The following is a 24,967-nucleotide window of genomic DNA, read 5'->3' on the forward strand; positions in this document are numbered from 1 at the left end:
AGAATGTAGAATAGTAGAATGTCCACGTGATCAGCTCCAAGTTAATGCTTTCTTAATGTTAATGATTTTTTAACAAACATTAGATCAGTGTTTGCATAACGTGACATTATCTTCCAGCAATAAACTCTAAGGTCTATCATCCCGTGTGCATGTCACAGCCTCACCAAATCCTCTAGCGACTCTATTGCAAGGACAAAATGTATGTGTGACGGGGCGGCTCTGCATGGTGCTCTATGGAGAAAGTTATGATGTTGGTGATGCATATTTTAACAATGGGTAGAGTATGAACTAAAGTTACATATACTGTGAATTAGTGATAAAAAACACAATACTCCATCACCCTGAACAGGAAGTTCCAGGTAGCATGTTGAATTTATAGATTCTATGGCAATAATTCAATATTATTATTTGGGGAGTGGTGATGTCCTCCGAATATGCGGTCTTGCAGGCAATCCAGGAAACTATAGGCACAACTGAAAACAAATGATGGGTGTTGGAGCAGCAATATTTTGACGATTCCTACCCCCCATCTATTGTCCAAGATTGTGTCCATAATGGTTGAATTTCTTGCAGAATCAGAGAGACTAAATAGGGCATTTGCTGTGGTGTCGTGGCCCACTGCCTTGAGAAGCAGATAGACCAGCAAGATTATTCACATTCTTTATATGATAGAAATGGGTTGATGCCTTAAACATGCTGTCTATAATGATGCTGGACTTGTCTGCTGGTAGCATTTCCCCTTATTTCCCTCCAAACTTGTAATATGGTGGAACATAAAACATGGCTGCATTTCTTTTACTGCCCTTTTTTAGTGCCATATTGGGAAAGGAGCCCTTATTGCTATGAACTTATTCAATAAGCTACTCAGTCTTTTGTAGTATCTAGTTAATACGTTTATAAAATCTTTGCAATGCCCTCAGTCTTTATCCAATAAGTTTGTTGCTTGTGCTCCTCTTCTGCTGCATTCCCCAAGCTCCCCTGGCATGGCTAAACCTTGAGCTTAGCCAAGCTATCATAGGAGTTGGTGGTCGTCCTAGAGAGCCTTTGCCTGGTCTCTATTTTTGGGCTGCATAGGTTGTTTGAAGCTTGGGTATGGTAAATTAATGTTTTAACCTGTCCTCCTTTTGTATCTGGCCAGTGATTTACACACAAACACACACGCACGTGCTCTCGCACACACACCCACACTTTACGAAAATACAAATAATGCTAAGACTTCTGTTATTTCTGATTTCCGTAGGGCAGACCTGTGAAATTCTCAACATAACAAACAGTGCAATAACTTGCAGAATGCCAGCCAAGCAGAACACCTTCAGAACAATATTTCCAGGTAAGTGGTCTATACATCTGGTGGTTATGTTGTAAATTGTTTGCTTTCACCTCTCCTGTCTTCCTAATGTTGTGCATGCCTCAATTTGAAATCTGTCTATGGCAGTCATATAGGTAGATGGCAAGATAAATCAGTGAGAACATTGGTTGGTCTGACATCCGTGTTCATGATGTAGGACGCTGCTACTAATTCTGACAGGATCGACCTAGCTTTTTTTTTCTTTGCAAGGTCAATGAATTGACTACTGCTAAATTGTTTAGTAATTGCATTGCACCGGTCATTAGATCAATTAGAAGCAGAAGGACTCCAGCATGAAACTCTGTATACAAATCTGAAATTATTTAAGCAATAGAACCCTTAGAGGGGGAGCATCAGTTACAGGCCAAAGTAAAAGCCTGCACTAATATTACTATTAGTACCCTGGCCCGTTGTACTGGGGTACTAATAACTTATTTTTCTTGAGTTGAGAAATGGGGTGTTCACTGTTTTTCAACTTGAGAAAAAACTACAAAAAAAGGTGGGTGCCATGGATCGGGAAGAAAGTAGTCCCTTCTCCCTTTCCATGGTGGCCATTCGCGTGCCGTCGACGTGCTGTGAACACTAGTGTTCCCAGCGCCGTAGAGGGATGAGGCAGAAAAAGGTAAGTGGGATGGGGCGGTGGGGTTGAAGATGTGGAAAAGGGGAGTGGGGAGGAATGGGTAGGGGGCATGGGGGAATGCACTTCCTGCTACCCGGCGAGGGAAGATGGTAGCCTCCCTGTCGGAGGAGGTTTGATGCAAGGTATTTCCCAGTGTGCTAAAGACCATATTCTGAGTCTCCTCATTGGCTGGCAGGCCGCCACACCCACCTAACCCGGTATTAATATTCATCATTATTGAGACGCTCAAAGACCATCCATATAATCAATCCTCTAGCATCTAGAGTAGTGATAACAGGGAGATACTTCAAGGAGCAGCCTTAGAGCGGCTGTCAGGAGGTGGTGCATTTGTGCTGCTCCTTTTGCACGTCTGTGAAGGATGAAGAACCAGTGCTGTAGTGACCCTCTGGCCTACACTGTGCACCAATACCACTTGAAAAGCAAAACTGCTGCTAAGCTGCTGCTGAGACATAAGTCAAGCTATACTGCTGTATCCTATAGACATGGCAGCCAAGCAATGAGGTGTGGTGCCTGCCTGCTTTAAGAATCTGACATGAGGTATCTGCTCTGCATCTATAGATGTCTTCTGATGTAGAGCGTAAGAAGCAGGTAATTGAGAAGTGGAGGGCTGGCCAGGTGTAGGCAATTTAGACACTGATGGGATGAAGATGCTGCTATCTGAGGTATGCAAGCTTGAACGTATGGGTGCAACAAGGACATGGACCTGATCTGGAGCCCCCACGTCGGATTCAACCCAAACATCTGCTGACATCCTCCTTGGAAGCCCACCAACCTGTTCTCCCACAACCCTCACACTAGCAACACATCATGCCCTACTAACATCAAGGAAAATAAGTAGTTTAGGTCATTTTATGATACATTGTGGTCTCTACTGCTTGGATCTTTCCCTTTTGCCTAACTATAAAATAAGTTTGGCTTTGAGGGAATTTACCTCTCAGTGTGCATTTTAAGAACTGGAAACTGGCCTAAGTAAATCTATCCACTTGGATACCACCTTGTGTGACCTCCTTATTTAACTACCAATGATCCACGAAAACTCACAAATCTTCCAATGACACTCTGGATATCTCCACAAATGGGTCTTGCTTCAGCTCCTTCGTTTGGGCAGCCCAATGACTCGCCAGACCCCTCTACTGGCACTGGGAGTGCAAGCTGAAGATATATTTTTTTCTGACAGCTGCCAGTGGAACCCAACACACCAGTAGACCAACATTCTCTTATGGACACCTTACATTGGCGCAGGGGGATCAGCAACCTTCTCCTACACTGGTTCAAGTCCTACCTCACCAACCACCAGCATTTTGTTCAGATGTACTCTTCTAGATGGCCACTGCTACCCCTCACCTGTAGAGTCCTACAGGGCTCCATCTATACATGGAGCCGCTGGGAGCTCTCCTAGCCACACCCAACATCCACATCCACCAATAAACTGATGACACACAGCAATACCTCAAGATCGACTCCATCAAGGACATCCATAGGCTCAAAACCTGCCTCTCACTCATCCATGCAGTGGATGCCCGCTGCAAACTTGAAGCTCGAATTCCTACTCCTCACCAACAACACCGAACACCCAGACATTCAGATCGGGCTATAAACCATGAACTCTGAGGACTCACCTCCTATGCTAAATCCGTCAGGTTCCCCAGCCACAAACACCTCTCCTTGAAGACACACATAACTAAGAAAACTCAGACAGCTTGGTATCAGCTCTCCCTACTGCGGAAAGTGAAGTCCTTCCTCCGTCCAGACAGCTTTAGATATACTGTTCGAGCCCCGGTCCTATGCCACCTGGATGGGGGGCAGTGCACACCACAAATACCTCCTGTCATCCTCCCTTGTGCCCCAGAGAAGTGTCCGATGTGCGGCCAAATGCCTCCTCAAGGGTCTACGCAGATACAACCACATCCCCCTGGCCCTCATCGACCTTCAATGGCTTCCACTGCATGCACAAATCACCTTCAATTCTTGCTGCGTCATGTATAAGACAGTCGCTTCAAGTCACCCAGCTACCTTGCAGAGAAACTCAGCATCTCCAGCAGACAGTGCACCACCAGAAGACAGGACACGTGCCGACTTGAAATCCACCGCTGTAAAAAAGAAGGGACCAGAAAACAAGCCTTTTCTGCCTACTCTCTAAGTCTATGGAACCTCCTCCCATCAGCATCAGACTCGCCCCAACGCTCCTACAATTCCAAAAATAACTCAAGACCCACCCCTTCAAAGAGTCTCTCCTCCTCACCACCTAGGCCATCATGTCGCAACTTGCACCACCTGACTCACTAGACACTGCTTGCCCCTCTCCTCCCTGCCACCCGGTTACAGCTGTACCCTTCATCTGTGTCCCTCTATATCCTACCCCCTGCTGTATATCTGTTCTGTTGTGACTCTGAAAAGCCCTCAAATAAGATTCTGTATTGTTATATACCTCTGCAAAGCACTCTGTTTCTTCTCGAAGCTAGGTCCACACTCAATAAATAACATTTACAGTGTCTGCCATTTCCATTGCTAGCACTAGATTCAAGTAGGAACCCACTTTTTCCCAATGGAATTCAGACTATGGACCTTTTAGCCTTTTCTTTGGCAATGATTTCCAGCCCATTATGAATACCATATGTCCATTGCTGTTATTTACCCACCTCTGTTTGCCCACATATCACTACCATCAGGGTTAACCCTCTCTGGGATGTGCGATTTCATCCCAACTGAAGGTACTAGTGTAATCTATCTTTATGTATCTTGAATGTTGCCACTGACCAGTACATTTGTTAAATAATTTCAGTGTGGAGGCATACGTATTTCTCATGAATTAGTGCAAGTAAGCATCCATAGAAAGGGAGCCTGTATCAACATAGTGGGGGTCTCCCTTTGAAAAATAGTTTTAAAACAATAGTTTAAAAAAGGGCATTTTTACAGCACATATTTTGCAAACAAATTAATAAAATACCATAAATTTTCATTTAGTTCTACAGCGAACTCTGCATGATGCCAGATCACCAAATGTACACTGGACCTTTTTTTTTACGATGCTCCTGTCCATAAAATCTAGCAGCACTGCCAAAGTAAGCACATGTTCATTATGCCTGTGTCCACAATGTTGGTCATCGTTGCTACTGTAAAACACTTTCATGATCCTTGTGCTCAAAATAAACAACATTGTCATTGAACACGTTCATGATTCTTGTGCCCACAATACGTATCACCATTGACACTGTAAAACATGTCCATGATGCTGGCACGCACAACATATGTCAGCAGTCCCACTGTAAAGTTAATTGGTGAGAACGGAGAGTCTTGGGGAATTTGGCAGTTGAACAGTGCTTCAGACAACATTGATTGTATGGCTAGTTAGTAAAATGGCATTTTCATACCGAGGAGACTGCGTTTTCGGCATATCTTCTCACAACAATAGCAATACAGATGGACCAAAAGAAGGTACAAGTAGATCAGAAATGGCAAGTATCTATAACAGTTACTTTGCTAAACTTCTACCAAAGTTTAATCTTTGACTTATCCGAGATGATTGAAACACCACATTTTTTGTCCCAGAACAGTCTCCTCCATACCTTAAAACTACATTTGGACATCATCCGGTTACAATGCATTACAAACTCCATAAAAAGGGCTAAAGAGAATTTCAGAAACTAGACAGCATGGCTACATATTCGAAATGGCCAAACATGTTCCTTAAAGCTATTTTCCATTGGTCTCCTCCAGCTGTTCTGAAATTAGTAAATATTTGTTTTACATGTGCGGTTGAATGAATAAGGTTGTAACGCGTATGGCTGTCTCTAAGAAGTCAGAACAATTATAAACTACAATGCAATGTATTAGCAACGGGCATACGTTCAGAAAATCAACTTTGGAAGGAACACACAGTGCAGCAAATCACACGTGGAAAAGTTGCATTATCTTACTTTCACAGGTTTAAATGTCAAAACGGTTTAAAAAGTGGAATAAACAAAATTGGAATGGAGTTTTTATGCTAAGGGACAGATATACATCACAGGAATAATATGAAAGTGAAAGAGTGACTTTAGATTAATGACAGGACGAGATTTTCACTGGGAAAGGAAATTCGGTTTTAAAAATAAAAGCAGTTGACAGAGAAAATCAGTTTGGAAAGGAAATGACAAGTTTCACTTAAAATAGATTTTAGTGGCTAGAAAAGAGAAATGGTCCCGTGAATAAGAAGGTTAAGCTGCAGTTGTAACCCCTTCACGCAGTGTGCCTCTTTTAGGGAGAATTAATTTATTTAACAAAAATAGTATTAAGGACTTACACAAGGACATCATTGAAATGAAAAGGGCGCTAACACTGGAGATCACTACAGATTTTCCTACACAAGGTACACAAAGGATTCTGACAATTTTAAGGATTTCTGCTAAGGCAGTTATAGGATTTCTATCAGATTGGACCTAATACAAGGTAACAAAGCAAAGGATGCAGTTTGTGGGTGTTGGGGAAGGGAAATACTCACATCAAGCACTGGAATGAAGTATTTTGGACAGCGGACCGAGTTTCTGGACAGTGAGGCTATATCTGGTCATTGGTCACAGCGGCGTGCTCTCCTAGAAGAAAACAGCTAGGCAAAGGTCTGGTCACGGCACAGCTGCACCTCAGCTGGATAAGACAGGGAGCAAGGCAAGCAGGTAGTTCTGGATAATCCAAATGAGGATTCAGCCACGTTTCCCCTTTCTCCCTGAGTTATTGGGATTTTTTAGTGGGGTTTTTCTGGATCAATGGTCCTACCTGGATAGGGTCATCTATGCGCTGGCCTGGCAGTGGGATCTGGGATCATGCAGGATGAATGTGGAATATCTGGATATGCAGGAGCTGGAAAATTCAAAAGAGTGTGTCCTTTGTCTCTGTGAGCCTCCCCCTTTTATAAGGCAGTTGACATCACAAGATTTACTATGGGGGCAGACCTTTGGCTTGACATGCCTCTAACAACTGGATTGGTCAAGGATGACTGTTACCGCCTACCTGTCAGCCAGTTGGACTTCGGGGACATGACATCAGTTTTTATGGTGTGTTCTTACAACCCCATGGGCCTCCCACAGTTTGTTTAGCCAAAATCAGTTATTACATAAATTGCACATTTTTACAGTTGTGGCACTTTTGAAAATCACATAGGCAGATTCCAGATTTTACAATGAACATGTCATTCCAATTCCCACATTTGTACGATATTGTTTCGCCATTCTAATAATCTTTCACATTTCTAGTGGGAACCGGTTCACCTAAAATTGTACAATTTTCGATATGTGTACCTATTATCACAAAGCACATTTGCATTAAATTTCAAAGTTACACCAAGTATACTTTTACCACGATTTACATTTTTCTGCCGTTTGTGTCTCCTACCTGCTAGGGAAAGCTACAACATCTTGTTTTAATACCACAAAAGTGACATTTAAACTGTTAAACTGTCGCATTCCCGCATCTTCTGGTTGCAGAAACAAAAGTCTTAACGTTTATTAATTCCAAACAGTCTTTTGCCCCAAATGGCCAGTATTGTCTTGCCAATGTTTATATTTATTAGGTTTATATAGCGCTTTAATCCAAAGCGCTTTACAATATAACAACAAGATACAAGGATAATGAAAGAAGCATATTTACAGTCATAAAACAAACCAATGAAACAATATGTAGAACAGTTAACCTAGATGGCAGTGGGTGAGGGGAAGGGTTAGGAGGAAGGGAGAGAGGAGGTAGTCAGGGGAAGATGAAATAACAATTTTCAATTTTCGGATTCAAATTTCCAAGGGGGTAGGAGGAGGGAAAAAAGGGAAGGGGGGGATAGGAAGGGGATAGGAGGGAGAATAGGGATGTAGGGGAGGAGCGATGATAGGGAAGGAGGTCAGACGGGGAGTGGAGAAGAAGAGATTTCAAGGAGGTACGGAAGGTGGGAATGGAGCAGATTGAGAGAGGTAAAGATTTCCAATGTAAGGGGGCCAGGAGCTGGAAGAACGGAAGCGTGAAGAGGCGCAAGGGGACGGGGGGACGGTGAGTAAGAAAAGGCATACTTCCCAATGTTGCTCTGGAGTTGCCTTTGAAACTCCCCAGTTTGGGTTGAGGGGATGTGCTGCTAAAAAGTCACATCTATGTGTCCCAGAAATCCATTATACCAGGCTGGAGCACTGCCACAGAGTCTGACGAGGACGCAAGATCCACCACCCTTGCCTATTCATATGCCCCAGGGGCTGGTCCACTTGACGGGAGGCAGACCCTGTTCCCAGGAAGCAAAGTCCTTTGAAGCCAGGCGAGGAAAAACATAAAACCTGTTCTGTGGCTTCAGCACATTTTTTTATTTTCTTCTTTCCTAAACCAGATCACAAAACTCTTGGAATTAAATATCCTACATATGTTTTAAAACAAACCCCCCCTCACTTTTCTATGCAAGGATAGGGCTTTAATTCAACAACTTCCTTTGAAACAGACATTTCCTTGTTTGTAAAAATACATTTTTTACACATGGTTAATTTTCCTTTGCTGCCACATCACAATGCGGTTTTCTGTTATATCTAGATTCTGAACATTATTTGTAGCCCTAGGCAATTTCTCCTACACAGAAATCTGTTCAAGGGAAGAGTCCACAGAAACTGACATAAGCACTGAGAGATAGGGCTTCTTTTGAAGAGTTTAGCTGTGATATTTTGTTGCAAAGTCAAGCGTTTTTCCGTACGGCTTGGAGTGAACTTCTTTGTTATTTCACAGATCTTGCCTGACACAGCCTGTCATTCAGTGAGAAATGCCCCCTTTTGCTGGGGCACAACCATATGGATGGACATAGCTGGGTCTCACTGGAACAAAACTGTGTACTCTTGAAACTGTGGAAAAGAGCATCAGGGCGCAGTCATTTTAAATGCGAAATATTTCCTTTTTCAATGGGAAATTTTGAAGCTGGCAGCATAGCAGCGCTGCTTTTCAATTCTTTTTTTCGGTGTACATAAGGAAAACACTGGCAGCCATTCTCGGGGTTTTCCCTGTTGCATCTCGCCCCATATGTGATTGTCAAAGACAGCGCAGTGCCGTTTTGGTGCAAGGCAATGGTGCTCAACACGGCCAGCACAGCCATTCTGCTGGTGCTTCTGAAAATGCAGTTTGGTGATGTAGGGGAGTTCTGCTGGGTGGATAAATGTACCCCACAGATCCCGCCCCCGACTTTCCCGAGACTTCTTGTTGAGGGAGAGTAGGGCAAAGTGGGGTTCATTTGGTGGAGTCCTTCTTCCATCAGGGAGTGGTACGCCACAATCCTCCCTTTGTCTTTCGTTGGAGTGTGGAGCGACAGCCCCTTTCCTTCCTTCCCTTTCTGGGTCCCCGGGGAGATCCTCATTGGTCTTTGAAGGAATGGAATCGGTACTAACTAGTGAATAAATAAAGACAGGTTTCAAAATGTTCCCACTGATTGTCTTCCCGGAAATTTGACATTATTGGTACACACATACATTACATTACATTCATTACTGTACTTGAACCATTTCAGCAAGTAATTCCTCAACAAAGCAAAGATAACTATCGATATTTATGCCATGTTTTTGTAATCGCTTTTTGCAATGGTAATGAAAAAAATTACTCCCTGTTAGATAGAGATACCTTTTTCTTGTTCTCATTCTCCAGATGTCCCCTCTAATTGACTTTCCCTTGGCTCCTCAATCAGCTGCAAAGTATGCCTGGGATGACAACTCTTTCACTGATTAATGTGGACCCATTTCTCTTCCGACAGCTCTCCTTTGGGGATGCAGATTCTGTAGGCAACAGGTGATATTTTATCTACAATTTCAAAAGGGCCATGCCAGGAGGGGAGAAATGTTCTCTTCTTAGTCTAGTTCCTTTAAAAATTGTACAAGTAGACCCTATCTCCTACTTGGTATTCCTTGTTGGTTGTTTTTAAGTCATATTGAGTCTTCATCCCCTCTGCTGATTTTTCCAGATTCCGCTGAGCATACGCAAAAGCATGCTGAAGGTGTTTTCTTCGATTATCAGCATATTAATGGGTTGTGGCGGCGTTTATCAGTGTCTGCTCTTGTGTTCTGTAGAGCAGACGCTGAGGTAGCACCATCCCTTGTGCAGTCATTAGCTCAAATTGAGACATTTTGGTCGCAAAAGATCGTGTAGATCTAATGGCCATCAGGACAAGTGGTAATCGGATGTCCCTTCTTGGCCCAGAATCTGCCACAAACTTTTTTAGAATGTTCACAATTGTTTTATTGTACCTCTCAACTCCCCCACTAGAGGACTGGCAGTATGCAATATGAAGTTTCCTTTTTACCCCAAGTATCTCCCACATCTTTGTCATCACTTCGCTGGTGAAGTGACTTCCTCGGTCTGACTCAATCCTTTGGGATAGGCCAAAACGCGAGAAGATGTGGTTGATCATCAGGGTACCTGCTGTTTCTGCCTTGCAATTTGGGTCCGGGAGACATTCCACCCATTTGGTAAACAAGCATGTTACTGTTAACATGTACTTGTTCCCCCTAGAGGAGCGAATCATAACCCGATGAAATCTACTTGTAAATCTGACCAAGGCAGTGTCATCCTCCTCTTCTGGAGGGGAGCTCAGTGTGTGAGTGAACTTGGCTGAAATTGTGCACACACAAGACACCCCTTCAAATATTGGTTGAGGTCCTGCCCCATGTGGGGACAGTATCCCGCAAGATTTCTAGAGTAGTATGAAACCCCCGATGACCGGCTGTGGCCGAATCATGGGCGTGACTTACCATCAGGCTTTAGAATGAGGTAGGTACCACCCACTGGTCGCATCCAAAGATGGATCTCCTTACCAAGAAACCGTCTTGGATTCAGAACATTTTCATCAACACCCTGAGGTCCTCTTTCCCAATGTAATCGGTATCCGTCAGAGGAAAGTTCTCAGGGTCCTCAATGTGTTGATAAAATATTCCAATAATCAGATCCCCTTTTTATGCCGTGATTAAATCAGCATCTGGTTGTCTCCTTACTCCAGTAGGCAGTTGAGAGTTCATTGTGAGCATTTGTCTGGGACCTAGTGACAGCAGTGATCTGGATTTCCCCCAACAGGGACTTGATCTCAAGGAGATCTCCCTGGATGGCTCCGGTTTTGGCCAGCTGATCAGCTAGGTCATTCACAGTTTTGTCTGGCCCCTCTATTCTGAAATGACCCTTAATCTTTTTCCAATAGATGGCCATCCCATTAGAGGTGACCAGACCATTAATATTTTGTATTAGCTTGCCATGTTTAAGTGGGTTGTTATTAGCACACAGCATGCCTCTGGTTTTGCAATTAACCAGGTGCTCCACAAACCCGTTCCGGACATAATCTGAGTCGGTGATTATGACCAGATCATGGAGTTGGTGTTGGACGGCAGTGAGGATGGCGTGATGAACTGCCATCAGCTCTGCCACCTGCCTACTGTGGGGATCGATTTTGTATCGAGTGGAGGGTTCCGGGGCATCATTCACCCAGGATTTCCCAACGCTGGCCACCAGTTCTTTTTTCCCATTGTTATCAACATGGTAGGAGCACCCGTCCACATAAACTGTGAGCATTCCCTCGCACTTGTCTTCTTCATAGACTTTTTGCTGGGAATTCAAGTATGCCTCCATGTTGTCCTGGGTTTTGAGTCTTTCCTCCTCGAGACAGTTTTCTCTCGCACAATCATGCAAGTCAGCCAGACCTTGCGCGAGGGGCTCTTCTTGTTTTGGCCATATCTGACCTCCACAGGAAAGCCTTTCATGGACAGAATCCAGGAAGTAATTCTGGAATTACTCACATTTCCTGCCCAGATTCTGTTGCTTTGGAGGAATTGCAAAGGCTGGTGTGGAGTCTCCACTATGATGTGTTCCCCCTGGATGAACCGGCGGTAATTTTTCAATGCCCACACCGTTGCCAGGAGTGCTTTCTCACAATCGTTGAATTTTTCCACCACAGAGGATAAAGTCTTGCTTACATAGGAGATGACTTTATTGACCTTGTCATGCTTTTGATATAATACTGCTGTCAAGCATGTATTCGAGAACCCTGTCTCCAAGAAGAACTCCTTGTTTTTGACAGGGTAAACTAGACAATGCGCTTGTGAGAAACTTCTTTTGAGTTGTTTTACTGCCTCGGCTTGTTCTGGACCCCACTGTCATGATGCCTACCCCCGGGCATCCGGATCGAGTCGATCAGCCCCGGGAGCAGGCATCCAGATACTTATTAAAACCCCAACAACACCGGCAGGGGGCCGTTTGGATTCAGTCCTGGGGCCTTAGGTGCCAGGCTCATCATAGAAATCGGTCCTGGCGCCATAGGCGCCAGGCTCATAGACTTTACTTACCTTATGCAGACCATGCTGCAAATGAGTCCAAGCCAATATGAGGCCTGGATGGGACTATTTTATTACAGGGACTATTTTTCACTCGGGTGCGGTTCTGGGGAACTTCTTACCTGGGACTACTTTGCAGGCTATTTAAACCACACCCGAACAGCAGCCCATGCTTCGTGTTATTCTGCATCCAGCAGCGTAACGCTCACCGTGTCTGCAGGTCAGCATCCAGTCTTCTGCCACGCCCGCCTCGAATCCGGAGCTCCTAGACAAAAAGAAAAGAAAGGAGAAGAGGTTAGATCACAGACATTATTTGATTGCTTACCTGATTCCGGACCCAGCACAGCTCCGAGCTTGGAAAGGACATTATTTCAGCACGCGTCGCTTCACCAGCAGCAACGCCACGTTATACTCGCGAGTCCAGCGCATCTTTCGACTCGGCGCTGCCCCCATCATTTTCTTTGTCGAAACCCAGCACCTGGGGGGAAAACAAAAGGAATAACAAAGTGAGCCGAGAAAACCAACAAAGACAATCTCTTGCCACCATAGGCTTACCTGCTTTACCACCGGAGGTATTATCCTTTAATTTGTCACATCTTCCTATGCTGCACCTATAAAGGGAGAGAAAACAGCAAGTTAAACTCATGCAACTTTTACCGGACAGTGTTTGGTAATACAGACTCTTACCTGAACGCCATCAGCTGCCTCCAGGCAATAATCTTTTGGACCCAACTGCAACCTAACGAGGGAATGGAACAAGAGTGAACATCGGACATATTGAACTCTTTGAACTTTATGGACACTGGAGTCAATATTCCTCCGGAACTCCTCCAGTACCTTCAAACCAGTGAACCAACTGGAATCTACGCGCCCCTGCATGCCATGCAGGATGGAGAGCTCATCATTTAAAAACATAAGGTGAGGTTACCAAGAGGGGATATCGGAGGTGATTAGTGGGGAGAACGAGAACAGTTGGGGGGCCATCACTAAAGTCCATGGGTGGCTAAATCCCTTTCTCCACTTGCAGGAGAATACTTCTACGAGTCCAGCAGACAAGATTAGGGGGCTAGTCCAGACTGTCATCTCTGCACTACGTATCACGTTGGTGGAGACCGCAGCTGTCCGGGTCTGATCAACGCCCCTGTGGGAACCAGTTGAGCGTAACACCCACTCCCACTTGACCCCCCCTTCAACAAATGGATCAGGTGTCCTGTGACTGCTTCGTAGTCCTCAATTAACTTCCTACTGTAATAAGTCAGTCCAAGGAGGCTTCTTAGCTCACACAGAGTTGCAGGGTCTTTTAGTTTTAATAGTGCTTCCACTTTCTTCTCCTGGGGACAGAGACCCTCAGGAGTTATTTCATGTCCCAAGAAGTTGACATGGATCCTGCACCACTGTGCCTTCTGGAAGGACAGTTTTGCTCTGGCAACCCTCATCTGGGTCAGAACATAACGGATTTCCGCTATGTGTTCCTCCACAGTTGAGCTTTTTATCAAGACATCATCCAGATAGCCGTTGCTTGGGAAGAGGAGTAATTGTTTTTCCTCTCTAATGGGATTGTTGTTTTTATCCCCTGGATTTGTCTACATATATTTGGGCAGAAAATATAAATCAGACACTAACCCTAGTGTCCATTTTCCTCTTTTAGCCATCTTCAGGACAGAGGCATTTCTTTAACGGAACAAAATCAATTCTTTCACCCCTTTCGTGGTTGCACACACAGTCACTGTATAGTATTTTCAATCGGATTGGAGTGTTTTTACTACTTTAAAAGAAGAGCATATATCCTCTTTGTGCGAGGGAGGGAACTCTGTTGCTGTTTGTTTGTCCTCCACAATCGGTAATTCAGCGACCAGAATGTCGTTTTGCTTTCTTTTTAAGTCAGCTTCTGTATTTATTAATCTTAATTGCGAAGCTGGTCTTAAATTGTTAATGCTGGACGTCGTCTCCTGAGTTATTTTGATGTGAACATTGTTCATTTATGTTAGAAAAAGCAGGGGCGAGGCGCGCACTCCAATTCCTGGCCAATATATTACCTGAACAAGTATCCAAAAATAATCACAGAGTTAAATCCCAAAGTGTCCAAAATATTCACAGGGTTAAATCCCAATAATGTTCACAGGGTTAATTCCCTTCTTGCACTGTTGTACTCCTCCAAGCGCTTTCGTATCTGCAATACTCATCAGGGAAGCTGAGTTGCCATTCAATTCAGGTGAAACCAATATAAATGCAGTTCCAGTCTCTAGGAATTAGGGTCAATGTAGTGAACCCATTTAAACAATTCAGGTGACCAGTGAAAGACTCCCCTCCAAAACACACATCATACCCTTAGCAGGGGGTGGGGGGAAAACCATGATTATGGCTCTCCAGTGTAGGGCAAAAGAACCCTAGTGCTGCAGCCTCTGGAGTCCGGATCTCCACAAGTTAAATATTCAAAAAAGCAGGGGCGAGGCGCACACTCCAATTCCTGGCCAATATATTACCTGAACAAGTATCCAAAAACAATCACAGGGTTAAATCATAAAGTGTCCAAAATATTCACAGGGTTAAATCTCAATAATGGTCACAGGGTTAATTCCCTTTTTGCACTGTTGTACTCCTCCAAGCGCTTTCGTATCTGCAATACTCATCAGGGAGGCTCAGTTGCCATTCAATTCAGGTGAAACCAATATAAATGCAGTTGCTGTCTCTAGGAATTATGGTCGATGTAGTGAAGCCATTTAAGAAATTCAGGTGACCAGTGAAAGACTCCCCTCCAAAACACACATCATACCCTTAGCAGGGGGAGGGGGGAAAACCATGATTATGGCTCTCCAGTGTAGGACAAAATAACCCTGGTGAATAATTTGGACACTTTGGGATTTAACCCTGTGATTGTTTTTGGATACTTGTTCAGGTAATATATTGGCCAGGAATTGGAGTGCGCGCCTCACCACTGCTTTTTTGAACATTTAACTTGTGGAGATCTGGACTCCAGAGGCTGCAGCACCAGGGTTATTTTGCCCATTGCACTGGTTCCTGGTTCTGGAAATGGCCAGGACCTTTGCTATGTGCCTGCTCCATTTTTGGAGTTGTCCAGGTCCTCAGCACTGCACCTGCTCCCATGCTCCCATGTCTGCTTCCACAGACTCACCAGAGTGGGACAGTACCTCAGTTCCTAGCAAAAGTCAACCTGACCTGGGACTACAGGTGAAGAGAACACTTGCAGCTCTGGCAGGCCCTATAGATCTGAAACTTCCCTGTCTACCATCTGAAGTATCTCCTATGCGCCTGCATACAACCCTGAGATCACTGCATCCAGTGCTGATTCCATAGTTACCTCCTGGGCCACTGAGCCCTCTCTCACAAGAGTAGTAGCATCAGGGGTCTTCAGCCTGGACTGAGAGTTAGTGGTGAGACCGGTCTCTCACACTCTCCAGCTGAGGAAACCTCAGGGCCTTGGTCCTCAAGCGCCTCCTCCTGTGCTGCTCACGCTCAAGTGACTGCATCGACTATGTCTAAATCAGGTAGGTCATTACCCAACAGACATCCTAGTGGAATGAAGCCTTTGCCTGCAATGCAGTGTAGGGAGATATCACCCCTACAAATAAGTTCCACTATTGCCATGGTACAGTATGTCAGATCATCCAACGCTCTTACCAGTTTTTAAGGTACTTCATCCATTGTCGCGTGACATCTGTGATACTCGCAGCACTATCACCCAAAGTGGGAGATCGTTCCCCCTTTTATGGACACACAGGCTATTGGTGGGAACTGTGGTCCACCCAAAGACCCGGTACTGAACCAGCTAAGAAAGAGGGAAATTCCAGCCACTCCCTTTCCTAGTAGGACTTCATATGTTAAGATGGCCATGTTCTCTATATCCCCCTCTTCCTCTTGTCCAACAGTTACCATGGCCTGCTTGGGTCTCCCCTTGCAAGCTGATTCTCCCTTTTTTATGTGTCATTTCCACACACAGAAAACAACCTCTTGGTGTAGAGGATGCAGGCATCTCAGACCACTAAATGCTGGTGAAACGACGTCTGACATTTTTGAAAGATACTCTCAAATGCAAATAAATAAACCTACCCTCAAATGTGTCAACTTTGTTACCTGCAACCCATACATTTAGATATTTTAGAGATTGATGCGCAAACACCTCAAAGGTGTGTCCTATTTTCTTGGTGAGCTCTCTAAAGCTCGTAAGGTACTGCTTGAGGGTCTTACAGAACTTCGTGAGGACAGCGGCCTTCATTGTCTTATCAATGGGTCTCTCCTCAGGAGCCCACTGAATAATTACATCAGTCCCGGTTGTCGTTAAAGACGTCATAAGGGCTGCACCCCACAACTCTTCCACATCCTACATGCAGAAAGCAAGCTCCAGTCCTTCAAACCAATTAAATATGACCCTCCCCATTTTATAAGAAGAGACTAAGAGACTAAGGGCCTCATTCCGAGATTGGAGATAGTCATGGCGCTATTTGCACCATGACTGCCTCCAATAACGGGTCCGGCACCGGTCTTGTTCAATGGGGACTTACCGGTGCAGTCCGACCCTGGCGGGACCGGTAAGTCCCCATTGAACAAACCATTCCCCATTCCCATTGAGCCCGTATAGGGCTCAATGGGAATGGGGAGGGCCCTAATAACGGGCTCGCGAATAGCAAGCCCGTTATTAGCGCCCTGGTCCCTTAGCGGGACCCGTAAAGGATATGTGGTCTGACCACAGGTCCCTTACGGTTCCCGCTAAGGGACCTCGGAATTGGGCGGTTGGGGATTACCGGCACCGGTCTCCTTACCAGTGCCGGTAATCCCTTACTGCCCACCTTGTAATGACCCCCTAAATCCTTATGGATGTGGTGCCTATGCTTCCCCTGGGTGCCACCTCTAGAAGTGCTCCCTTCCCCACTCCTAGCCCCCTCTGCTTCTCTAGGTCTATTTTGAGCAGTGGCACAAAATCTGTTTTCTTCTCTCATCACTCTGCCTCTCTCTGGTGCAGCTGATAGCAAAACAACTGTAAAGACGCAGGTAGCACTGTGCCGGCTACCTAGAGTCAGTGGATGTCAGACATGGAGCTGCTCAGCAGCTTTGAGGACAAGAGCAAAACCCCAGCCAAACACTAGTGGCCTACAACAACTCAACGGAGAAGTGACATCCAGAGGTGGAAAATTACACCAGATGCCGGGAGCCACTGAAGCCACTAGATTGTGTCCGGGGGAGAAGGCGTGTGAAGGAAAACAGACCAAGAGAAGCAATAGACAAGACAGAGATGCTAGTGACAAGGTGGAGAATCCAGGGTCAGAGGAAAAGTGATGCAGGGCTAACCTTAACAGAAAGAACATTGAACAAGAACACCTAATGAGAAACACTGCAATCTGCACACTTAGTTCAGCTATGCTAGAGGTCATAGAGAAATTGAACATAAGTACAAAGGTTGCATGTTGTAACATAATGTTAGCGTTCATAGAGCACACTGAGAAACTATACAGAAAGATTTGGAATGATCTGACAGGTTATTTATAACGCGCTTAACACCCAGAGGTTTCTAAGCACGGACCGAACCTCTGTGGTTCCGTGTCGGCTTGTTTCCAAGGCGAGCACGTTGCCCCTGAGCTATCCTCCCGAGACTGGAGAAAAGAGTAAAAAAGACATGTTTAGACTAGGCGTTAAAGTTCCTAGATGACCTTTAGAGGGAAAACCTAAACCGAAACAAGGCATACTGGAATTTGGAGTCAAGGTTTCTTGAGGGCATTGAAAATGAGAGCATAAAGCATGCCGATGCTGCAAGGATCAGTTACCAGTGATAATTAAACTGAATAGCAGACTAAAACTGAGCACTTAGATTGGAAGTCAATGGTCACAAGAGATATTGGGTCTCTTTGGCAGTGTGACAGAAAGTGGCAATAATTCCATCACCACCACTGTTGTTGGCAGTAATGGAATTACCACCTATTTTACCACATGGTGAATTCCTAGTTTGACCTTGAAGTGGAGGCTTTAACTTCAGCATGATGCTGGAGGTAACACCTCCACATTAAGTCCAGAAATTCCCATGGAGTCCTTGCGACTCCCAGAATGGGGATCAACACCATACCACCACTTGTAATCATGTGCTAATGGCACATGACCAAGTGGCTGTATCAGTAAATGAAACTTGTGGTAAATTGGTAAATGTACTGCTGATTTACTGCTGCATTCGTAATGCGGCCCATTATCTTGTTGTGGTAATCCTAATTCAAAGACTAGGGATTCGGATTACCTGAATTGAAGTGGCCCCTAGGGAACCCTCGCGTATGGAAACAAGGCACAATCACCACACACGAACTGATACGACAGATACAAGGTTGTATTCCCAAAAGCTAGGGTTTATTGCAAAGCAAATAGTCTCAGTTGGCCAACTGGGTCCCACGCCCCGCAGCGTGTGTTTCCAGACCCCGGGGGACACAAGAGAGTGAGAATCATACAACCGTTACATATATACAAAGCAAGCATCTTACAATCAGTGGTGGCACATTCAATACCGCCCATAATGTATTTCCTTTGAATTGGGTTCGATAATCGACAATTGTGACGAGTATGACACTTTCAGACATTTATTTAGCAACAGTTTGCAATTTCATGAGCCTGCAGACACAATTCTTTGTTATAAGAGCACACTGCTTCTGTTCTCTGCAAGCAAGCTGCGTGTAGGGGAGAGACACATTCCAGGCCTCGCTATCTCCTAGTTTCTATTCATGTACTGGGGGTCAGCTCGCTCTCCAGGGCTCTACAGGGCTCAGGGAAGGGGGGCCGTAAAGGAGAGCATAATTCAAGCCATTAAATGTTCGTTACTAACATTTCTACTGTATTAGCGAGACTAGCTGGCACCTGTGTACTGATAAAATGCCTTGCTGCTTACTTCGAAGGACTTGTGAGGGAGGAGACCGGGCATTTCTGTCTGGCTCGCTGTGTTATCTTTCAACAAGTCTCTCGCGGCCTTGCTCTATGCATGAACAATAATGTACTAGTGTTACAGTGTTTTCAGCAAAGCAGTTTTACCAGAAAGCAAGAGGCAAAGGATAGAACATAAAATGGCGATTTCAATCACTTCAGAATGGCAGCACTTTAGTCAAGCTTATGGCTATGTATTTCTAATACTAAACACCTGAAGCGGTTGGTCTTCGGCCAACAGAATACATTCCCTCCATCATTGAGGGGTGTCTACTTTTCTGGACTGACAAACCCTCCTTTTGGCCATATGCCAAACGCCTCATCCGTACATTGCATCCTCTTCCGATTCTGAATCTTGCATACTACTAGTCTTCTCCTCGTCGTCATTGTCATCAATATTGATTGACATGAATTCTTTCACTGTCTTCAATTAATTATTTTCCTGAGTACCTGATTTAGTAGTGCTCTTTTTTTGTTACCATCTGTACACACTCCTCACTTATTTCAGTACACACTATAGGTAAGCAGTGTATACAACAACAACATGTCATGAATATTCCTAGCACTGCTACTAGGATCGCAAATAATTTCCATCCCCATGAGCGTAATACCTCCCAGAACCAAGAGCTTATGTTCAATTCCCAACTTCCTTCAGGGGGGTGTAGGTCAGAGCTTAAAACGTGCAATTTTCTTATCGCTTCAAAAATCGTAGGGCAGGAGTCGCTTACAAATATGCAACACGCTTTATCGCACGATTTTACAAACTCCCACACGATCAACCAAGATTACATCAAGAGCCATCCTATTTTGGAGTGTCATTAATCTAATTCCTTTTTCCTCTAATGTCATATTGTATAATATATCGGTCGTTGCATTTAATGTTTTCTCTAATATTCTGGACAGTTGTCTTATATTATAGAAGTTTATTGCTTGGCCCCAAAATGGTATGAATGATTTTGCCATGTCTTCAGCGATCAAACCTCCTTCCTCATTTCGCCGTGGTCTTGACCTGGCCAATTTGGCTATATCTGCTGTTCTTGAAAGGAATACCCCCGGGAACAAAAATCGTAAGTAACAAGTACCTCCCCAGTTTCTAAGTAACCAGGGATACACTTTTTCTCCACATATAAAATAAACAGGATCACCTACATAAACTGGCTCTACCTCCTTATCAACGAATGCTATATTCATGCATCTAGTGAATGTCCCCACCGAATAGGAACCCTTTTTTTCTCAGGCAAAAGGGGACAGAGCGTGGACTGTAATTTACTGTATAGGAGCGGGGCACTGTATCTTTATTTCCTTCTGGGTTCATATGAAACATGACTACAGATGATTTATAAGGCAGAAATAATCTGTCTTGTGGCATCACTACTTGTGTGACCAGTCGTGCTTTGTGAAATATAGAACAACCTACAGGTTTCATAATAATCTCTTCGAATTCAATTAATATTTGTTCTATCTAATTGACCAGTTTCACTTTCGTTCCATTTCCCATAATATAATGCACTCAAGGATGCGTAACATGCAGAACTTAATGGCAACGGCTGCATATACTAACCAATTCTCTTACCACCATGCTGCGGCAAGTGGGCACATACCCAGCAATTATTCTTTCTCAATATTGAGTGAGTCATATTCATTATTAGCAATAATGTGTTATTCCCATAACCTTCCCTGTGTCTTTCTTCCATGGGGGACAGAGTGTAAGTAATTACATGGACAGTAGTGGAGATGTTTCCAACAGGCAAGAGTACTTCCAAGGGGTGTATTTCTTCTAAATACCATAATACCAGTACTGTCATTATTGGGGCTAATATACTCATTACACACATGACTATCGTTAAGATCAGCATACAATTTTTTCGTCAATTTCTTTTTTGTAACCTTCCAGTCTCTATAGTTAACTCATTATCAGCAGTTGTGCAGGAGGGGGCAACGGCTGGGTCCGGCATTTTTCTCTCGCTTTTCTTCTTCTCCAACAATGTTCGTCGTGAATGTCTCTTCTCGTTGCACTCGTTCGAATGTCAATAAATTTGGTAAATGTCAACAGTTTGTTCTGCCAGTTCTTAGCAGCCTGGATTGCTATACGTTGGGCAAGATTTCTGTGCATCTGCACATTGCTCAAAGAACTCCAGAGCAGTTATCAATTGCCTTCATACCATGTGAGCCCCTCTTGTCCGTAAGGGGTGATCTGCACATAGATTGTTTTTTTTTAGCACCGAGGATCCTCGCTCTTGGGCTGTCCAATTTGCACAACCCTCACGCTGCTCTCCTCTAGGCATCCGGTTCCTATTTCATCCGTGATAGGAAACAGAGGCAACAAAGATCAAAAGACATGAAGGTTTGATCACTCCTTCTTTCCGTTTCGTAAATTGTACCGCCTTGCTCCTGGTATTGTGTGATCAATGAATAGTGCAGACGCACTTCCAGACTCAAGCTCGGAGTCAGCTGCGGCACACTGAAAGATGATGGTGGGCGCCAAAGTGATGATGCAGATTTTGTTTCAGGCTGTGGCGCTATGAAAGGTAGTGGGCGCCAAAGTGGCACACGTTTTGTGTCAGCCAGCAATGATGCAGCTTCTTCTGGACAACATTGGGGCACTCTTTGCCCTTCCTCTTTTATAGCAATCTTTTCAGGCTTGTTCCAGCCTTTATTTCAGGATTAGACAGATTTTGTGGCAAAGAACTGGCAACAATTTCTTTCGTTTCTGGGACCGCTGTCTCTTTCTGGTCGTCTCGATCAGGCTGCTTTTCAGACGGCGATGGGACCTTTTTAGTGTGAGTTGCATGCATCCACGCCTTCCTTCCGTCTATGCAGATTGCAGTTTGTGTTGTTAAAAGTATCTGGTAGGGTCCACGCCATCTGGGTGCAAGTGAAGATTTTCTCTCAAAAGTCTTGACAAGAACCCATTCTCCGGGTTCCAGTGAATGCCCCGGACCAGTGTATCTGATGGGTAGAGCCTCCTGCACCTGCTGATGAATCAAACGCAATTTTTGAATTAACAGATTACAGTAAATGCTGAGCACAGGATATTCAATCTCCTTTAGCCGCTTTGGCTGCGGTGCACACCAAACATTCGCCGGCCTCCCCATCACTATCTCGTATGGGGAGAGCCCAGTTCTTGCCTGCACAGATGTGCGCATGCACAGTAACGCTAGCGGTAATGCGTCTATCCAGCTCAACTTGTTTCCTGCACACATTTTACCTATTTTGGCCTTTAAAATGCCGTTGTGGCGTTCAATAAGACCGGCACTCATGGAGTGCCTAGAACAATGGAATCTCTTGTCAATCTGGAGACCTGCGCAAATCTGTAGTATCACTACGCCCACAAAATGTGGGCCATTATCTGACCATAGGACAGGGGGCAGACCAAACCGGGAAAAATACTCCTTTAACATTACTTTTGCAGTGCTCATCGCAGTGCAGTCTTTTAATGGATATGATTCCACCCACTTACTGAATGCACATATAACCACTAAAACGTACTTCAAGTTTTGGCACCGCTCCATCTCTATGAAATCAAAATGGATTACCTCAAATGGCATAGAGGGAGGGCCGAAACTGCGTGTTGAAGTCACGGCACAAATGCCATATCATATCATATCATACTGTTCCCTTCCCCACATTGTGCTGTAGGCACGTGATACAATTTTGGACCAGCCTCTCGGCATTTTTCTTTATGTGTGTGTTCTCCCATACTGTGGCTAGATGCTAAACTATCTTTCTGGCACAAATGTGTGTAGGGCTGTGGGCCATCGTGACCATTGCAGTTACATAGGAGTTGGGCAGCATCCAATTTTTACTTTTCTTGTCCACCCAGAAACCTTCTAGATCTAATTCTGCAGAGCCCACAGCCCACCCTTGTATCTCGTCAGCAGTGGCTTCTGCCTGCATCTCTTTGACAGTAGCAATTCCATTTTCTATCATGCAGGGCACTTCCTGAGACTGTACTGTCAACATCTTGGTATTCAAATCAGTGCCAGTTTGCTTCGCAATCCGGTCTGCAAATGTGTTTCCCTCTACCACTTTACATGTTACTTTTTTATGCGCCTTGCATTTCACTATTGCTAGGCGCTTTGGACACGTAAGTGCAGACAGTAATCATACAATCAAAGGGCCATGTTGGATTCTGGCCCCATGTGATGTCAAGAAACCCCTCTCAGCCCAGAGTCGACCAAAGTTATGAACCACGCCAAAGGCGTATTGGCTGTCAGTATATATGTTTACACTCAAATTTTCAGATATCTCCCAGGCTCTGGTTAAAGCTATTATCTCCACGGCTTGTGCAGAGTTGTAGGGGATTCTTTTACTCTCTACAATAATCTTGAAAGTAGTGATAGCACAGGCAGCAGTTGATGTGCCATCAGGTAATTTAAAAGAGGAGCCATCACAAAACAGTTCTCCTTCTGGCTCTTTTTGTGGGTATCTGTTAAATCAATTCTTCCTTTTGTTTCTTCCTCAGTAACCATTAAACAATCATGGGGAGGTGATTCATTCTCACCTATTTCTTCCGTGGTCAGTGGCATTAATTCTGCAGGATTCAAAGCGCTACACCTCATAATTTGGATGTGTGGCGTAAAGAGGACAATTTTGTATCTAGTCAATCTGGCAGAGGTGAGGTGTTGCGTCTGCGTTCTATTTAATAGAATGTCTATGGCATGTGGCACCATCAAAATCAAGGTGTACCCCAATACCATTCCTTCAGTTTGTTTCACTGACGCAGCAGCCACTGCAATAGCTCGCAAACAACGTAGTAGTGCGCGCGCTACAGGTTCCAGAGCGGAAGAAAAATAGCCACATGGCCTATTTCTTCCACCTTGTTCCTGTGTCAAAACAGCCAATGCACAGTCGTGTACAAACAATCTGAATATCTTCTCATAATTTGATGTGCCCAAAACTGGAGCAGAACAAAATGCAGTTTTGAGCAGATCAAATGCTCTCTCACATTCTTCATTCCACTGCAGAGGCATCACAGCATCCTTTTTTGTCAATGCCACCATTGGCTTCACAATCAATGCAAAGTTCACAATCCACTGCCGGCAATAGGAAGCCATGCCTATTATAGCTCTGACTCCTTTTTGTGTTTTTGGAATAGGCATACCAGAAATACTCTCTATCCTTTCTGGCGTCAGTCTTCTCCCCTCTCTCGAAAGTAGGTAGCCCAAATAAGCCACCTCCTTCAACAATATTGGAATTTCTTTAGGCTTGCTTTATGGCCATGCGCTGCTAAATGTGTCAATAATAAAACAGTACTTATTTTACAAATCTCCTTTGTATCAGCAGCGATTAGTAGGTCATCTATATACTGTAGCAATACACAACCTGTTGGTAATTCTAGCATATCTAGCTGTTCTTTCAATGCTCTGCTGTAAATACTCTGACTCTCTGTGTATCACTGTGGAATGCGCGTGAATGTAAATGATCGCCCTCCTAATGGGAAGGCAAACAGATATCTGCTTTCCTTGTGTACTGGAATTCTAAAGAAGGCATTTTTCAAGTCACTAAAACTAAAGTACTCTGCGGAGGCGGGTATCATTGTCAAAATTGTGGTAACGTCTGGAACCAATGGGAATTGAGGATCTACTACTTTGATTAATGCGTGCAGATCAATTATGAAACGATACGGTATCTCATTACCTCCTTTCTTATACACCAGGAGAATGGGGCTGTTACATATACTGCCTGTAATCTCTTCAATCACCCCCAATTTTACCAAATCTGAAACAATACTCTTCAACCCTTTCTCTCCTTTTGCTGAAATTTTGTACTGTGGAATAC

General features: G+C 44.4%; 1 protein-coding gene across 1 annotated transcript in view; it reads left to right on the plus strand.

The window, feature by feature from the left end:
* LOC138498459 (fibrocystin-L-like) overlaps positions 1 to 24,967 on the plus strand; it is a 1,772,245-nt gene that overhangs the window by 381,261 nt on the left and 1,366,017 nt on the right. The window contains exon 13 of the mRNA XM_069622209.1: positions 1,241 to 1,330. Coding sequence (XP_069478310.1) covers positions 1,241 to 1,330 — 90 coding nt within the window. The remainder of the gene's footprint in view (positions 1 to 1,240; positions 1,331 to 24,967) is intronic.

This window comes from Ambystoma mexicanum, chromosome 5q, assembly GCF_040938575.1.
Source record: "Ambystoma mexicanum isolate Mex_15411 chromosome 5q, UKY_AmexF1_1, whole genome shotgun sequence".
NCBI classification, from domain to species: Eukaryota; Metazoa; Chordata; class Amphibia; order Caudata; family Ambystomatidae; genus Ambystoma; species Ambystoma mexicanum.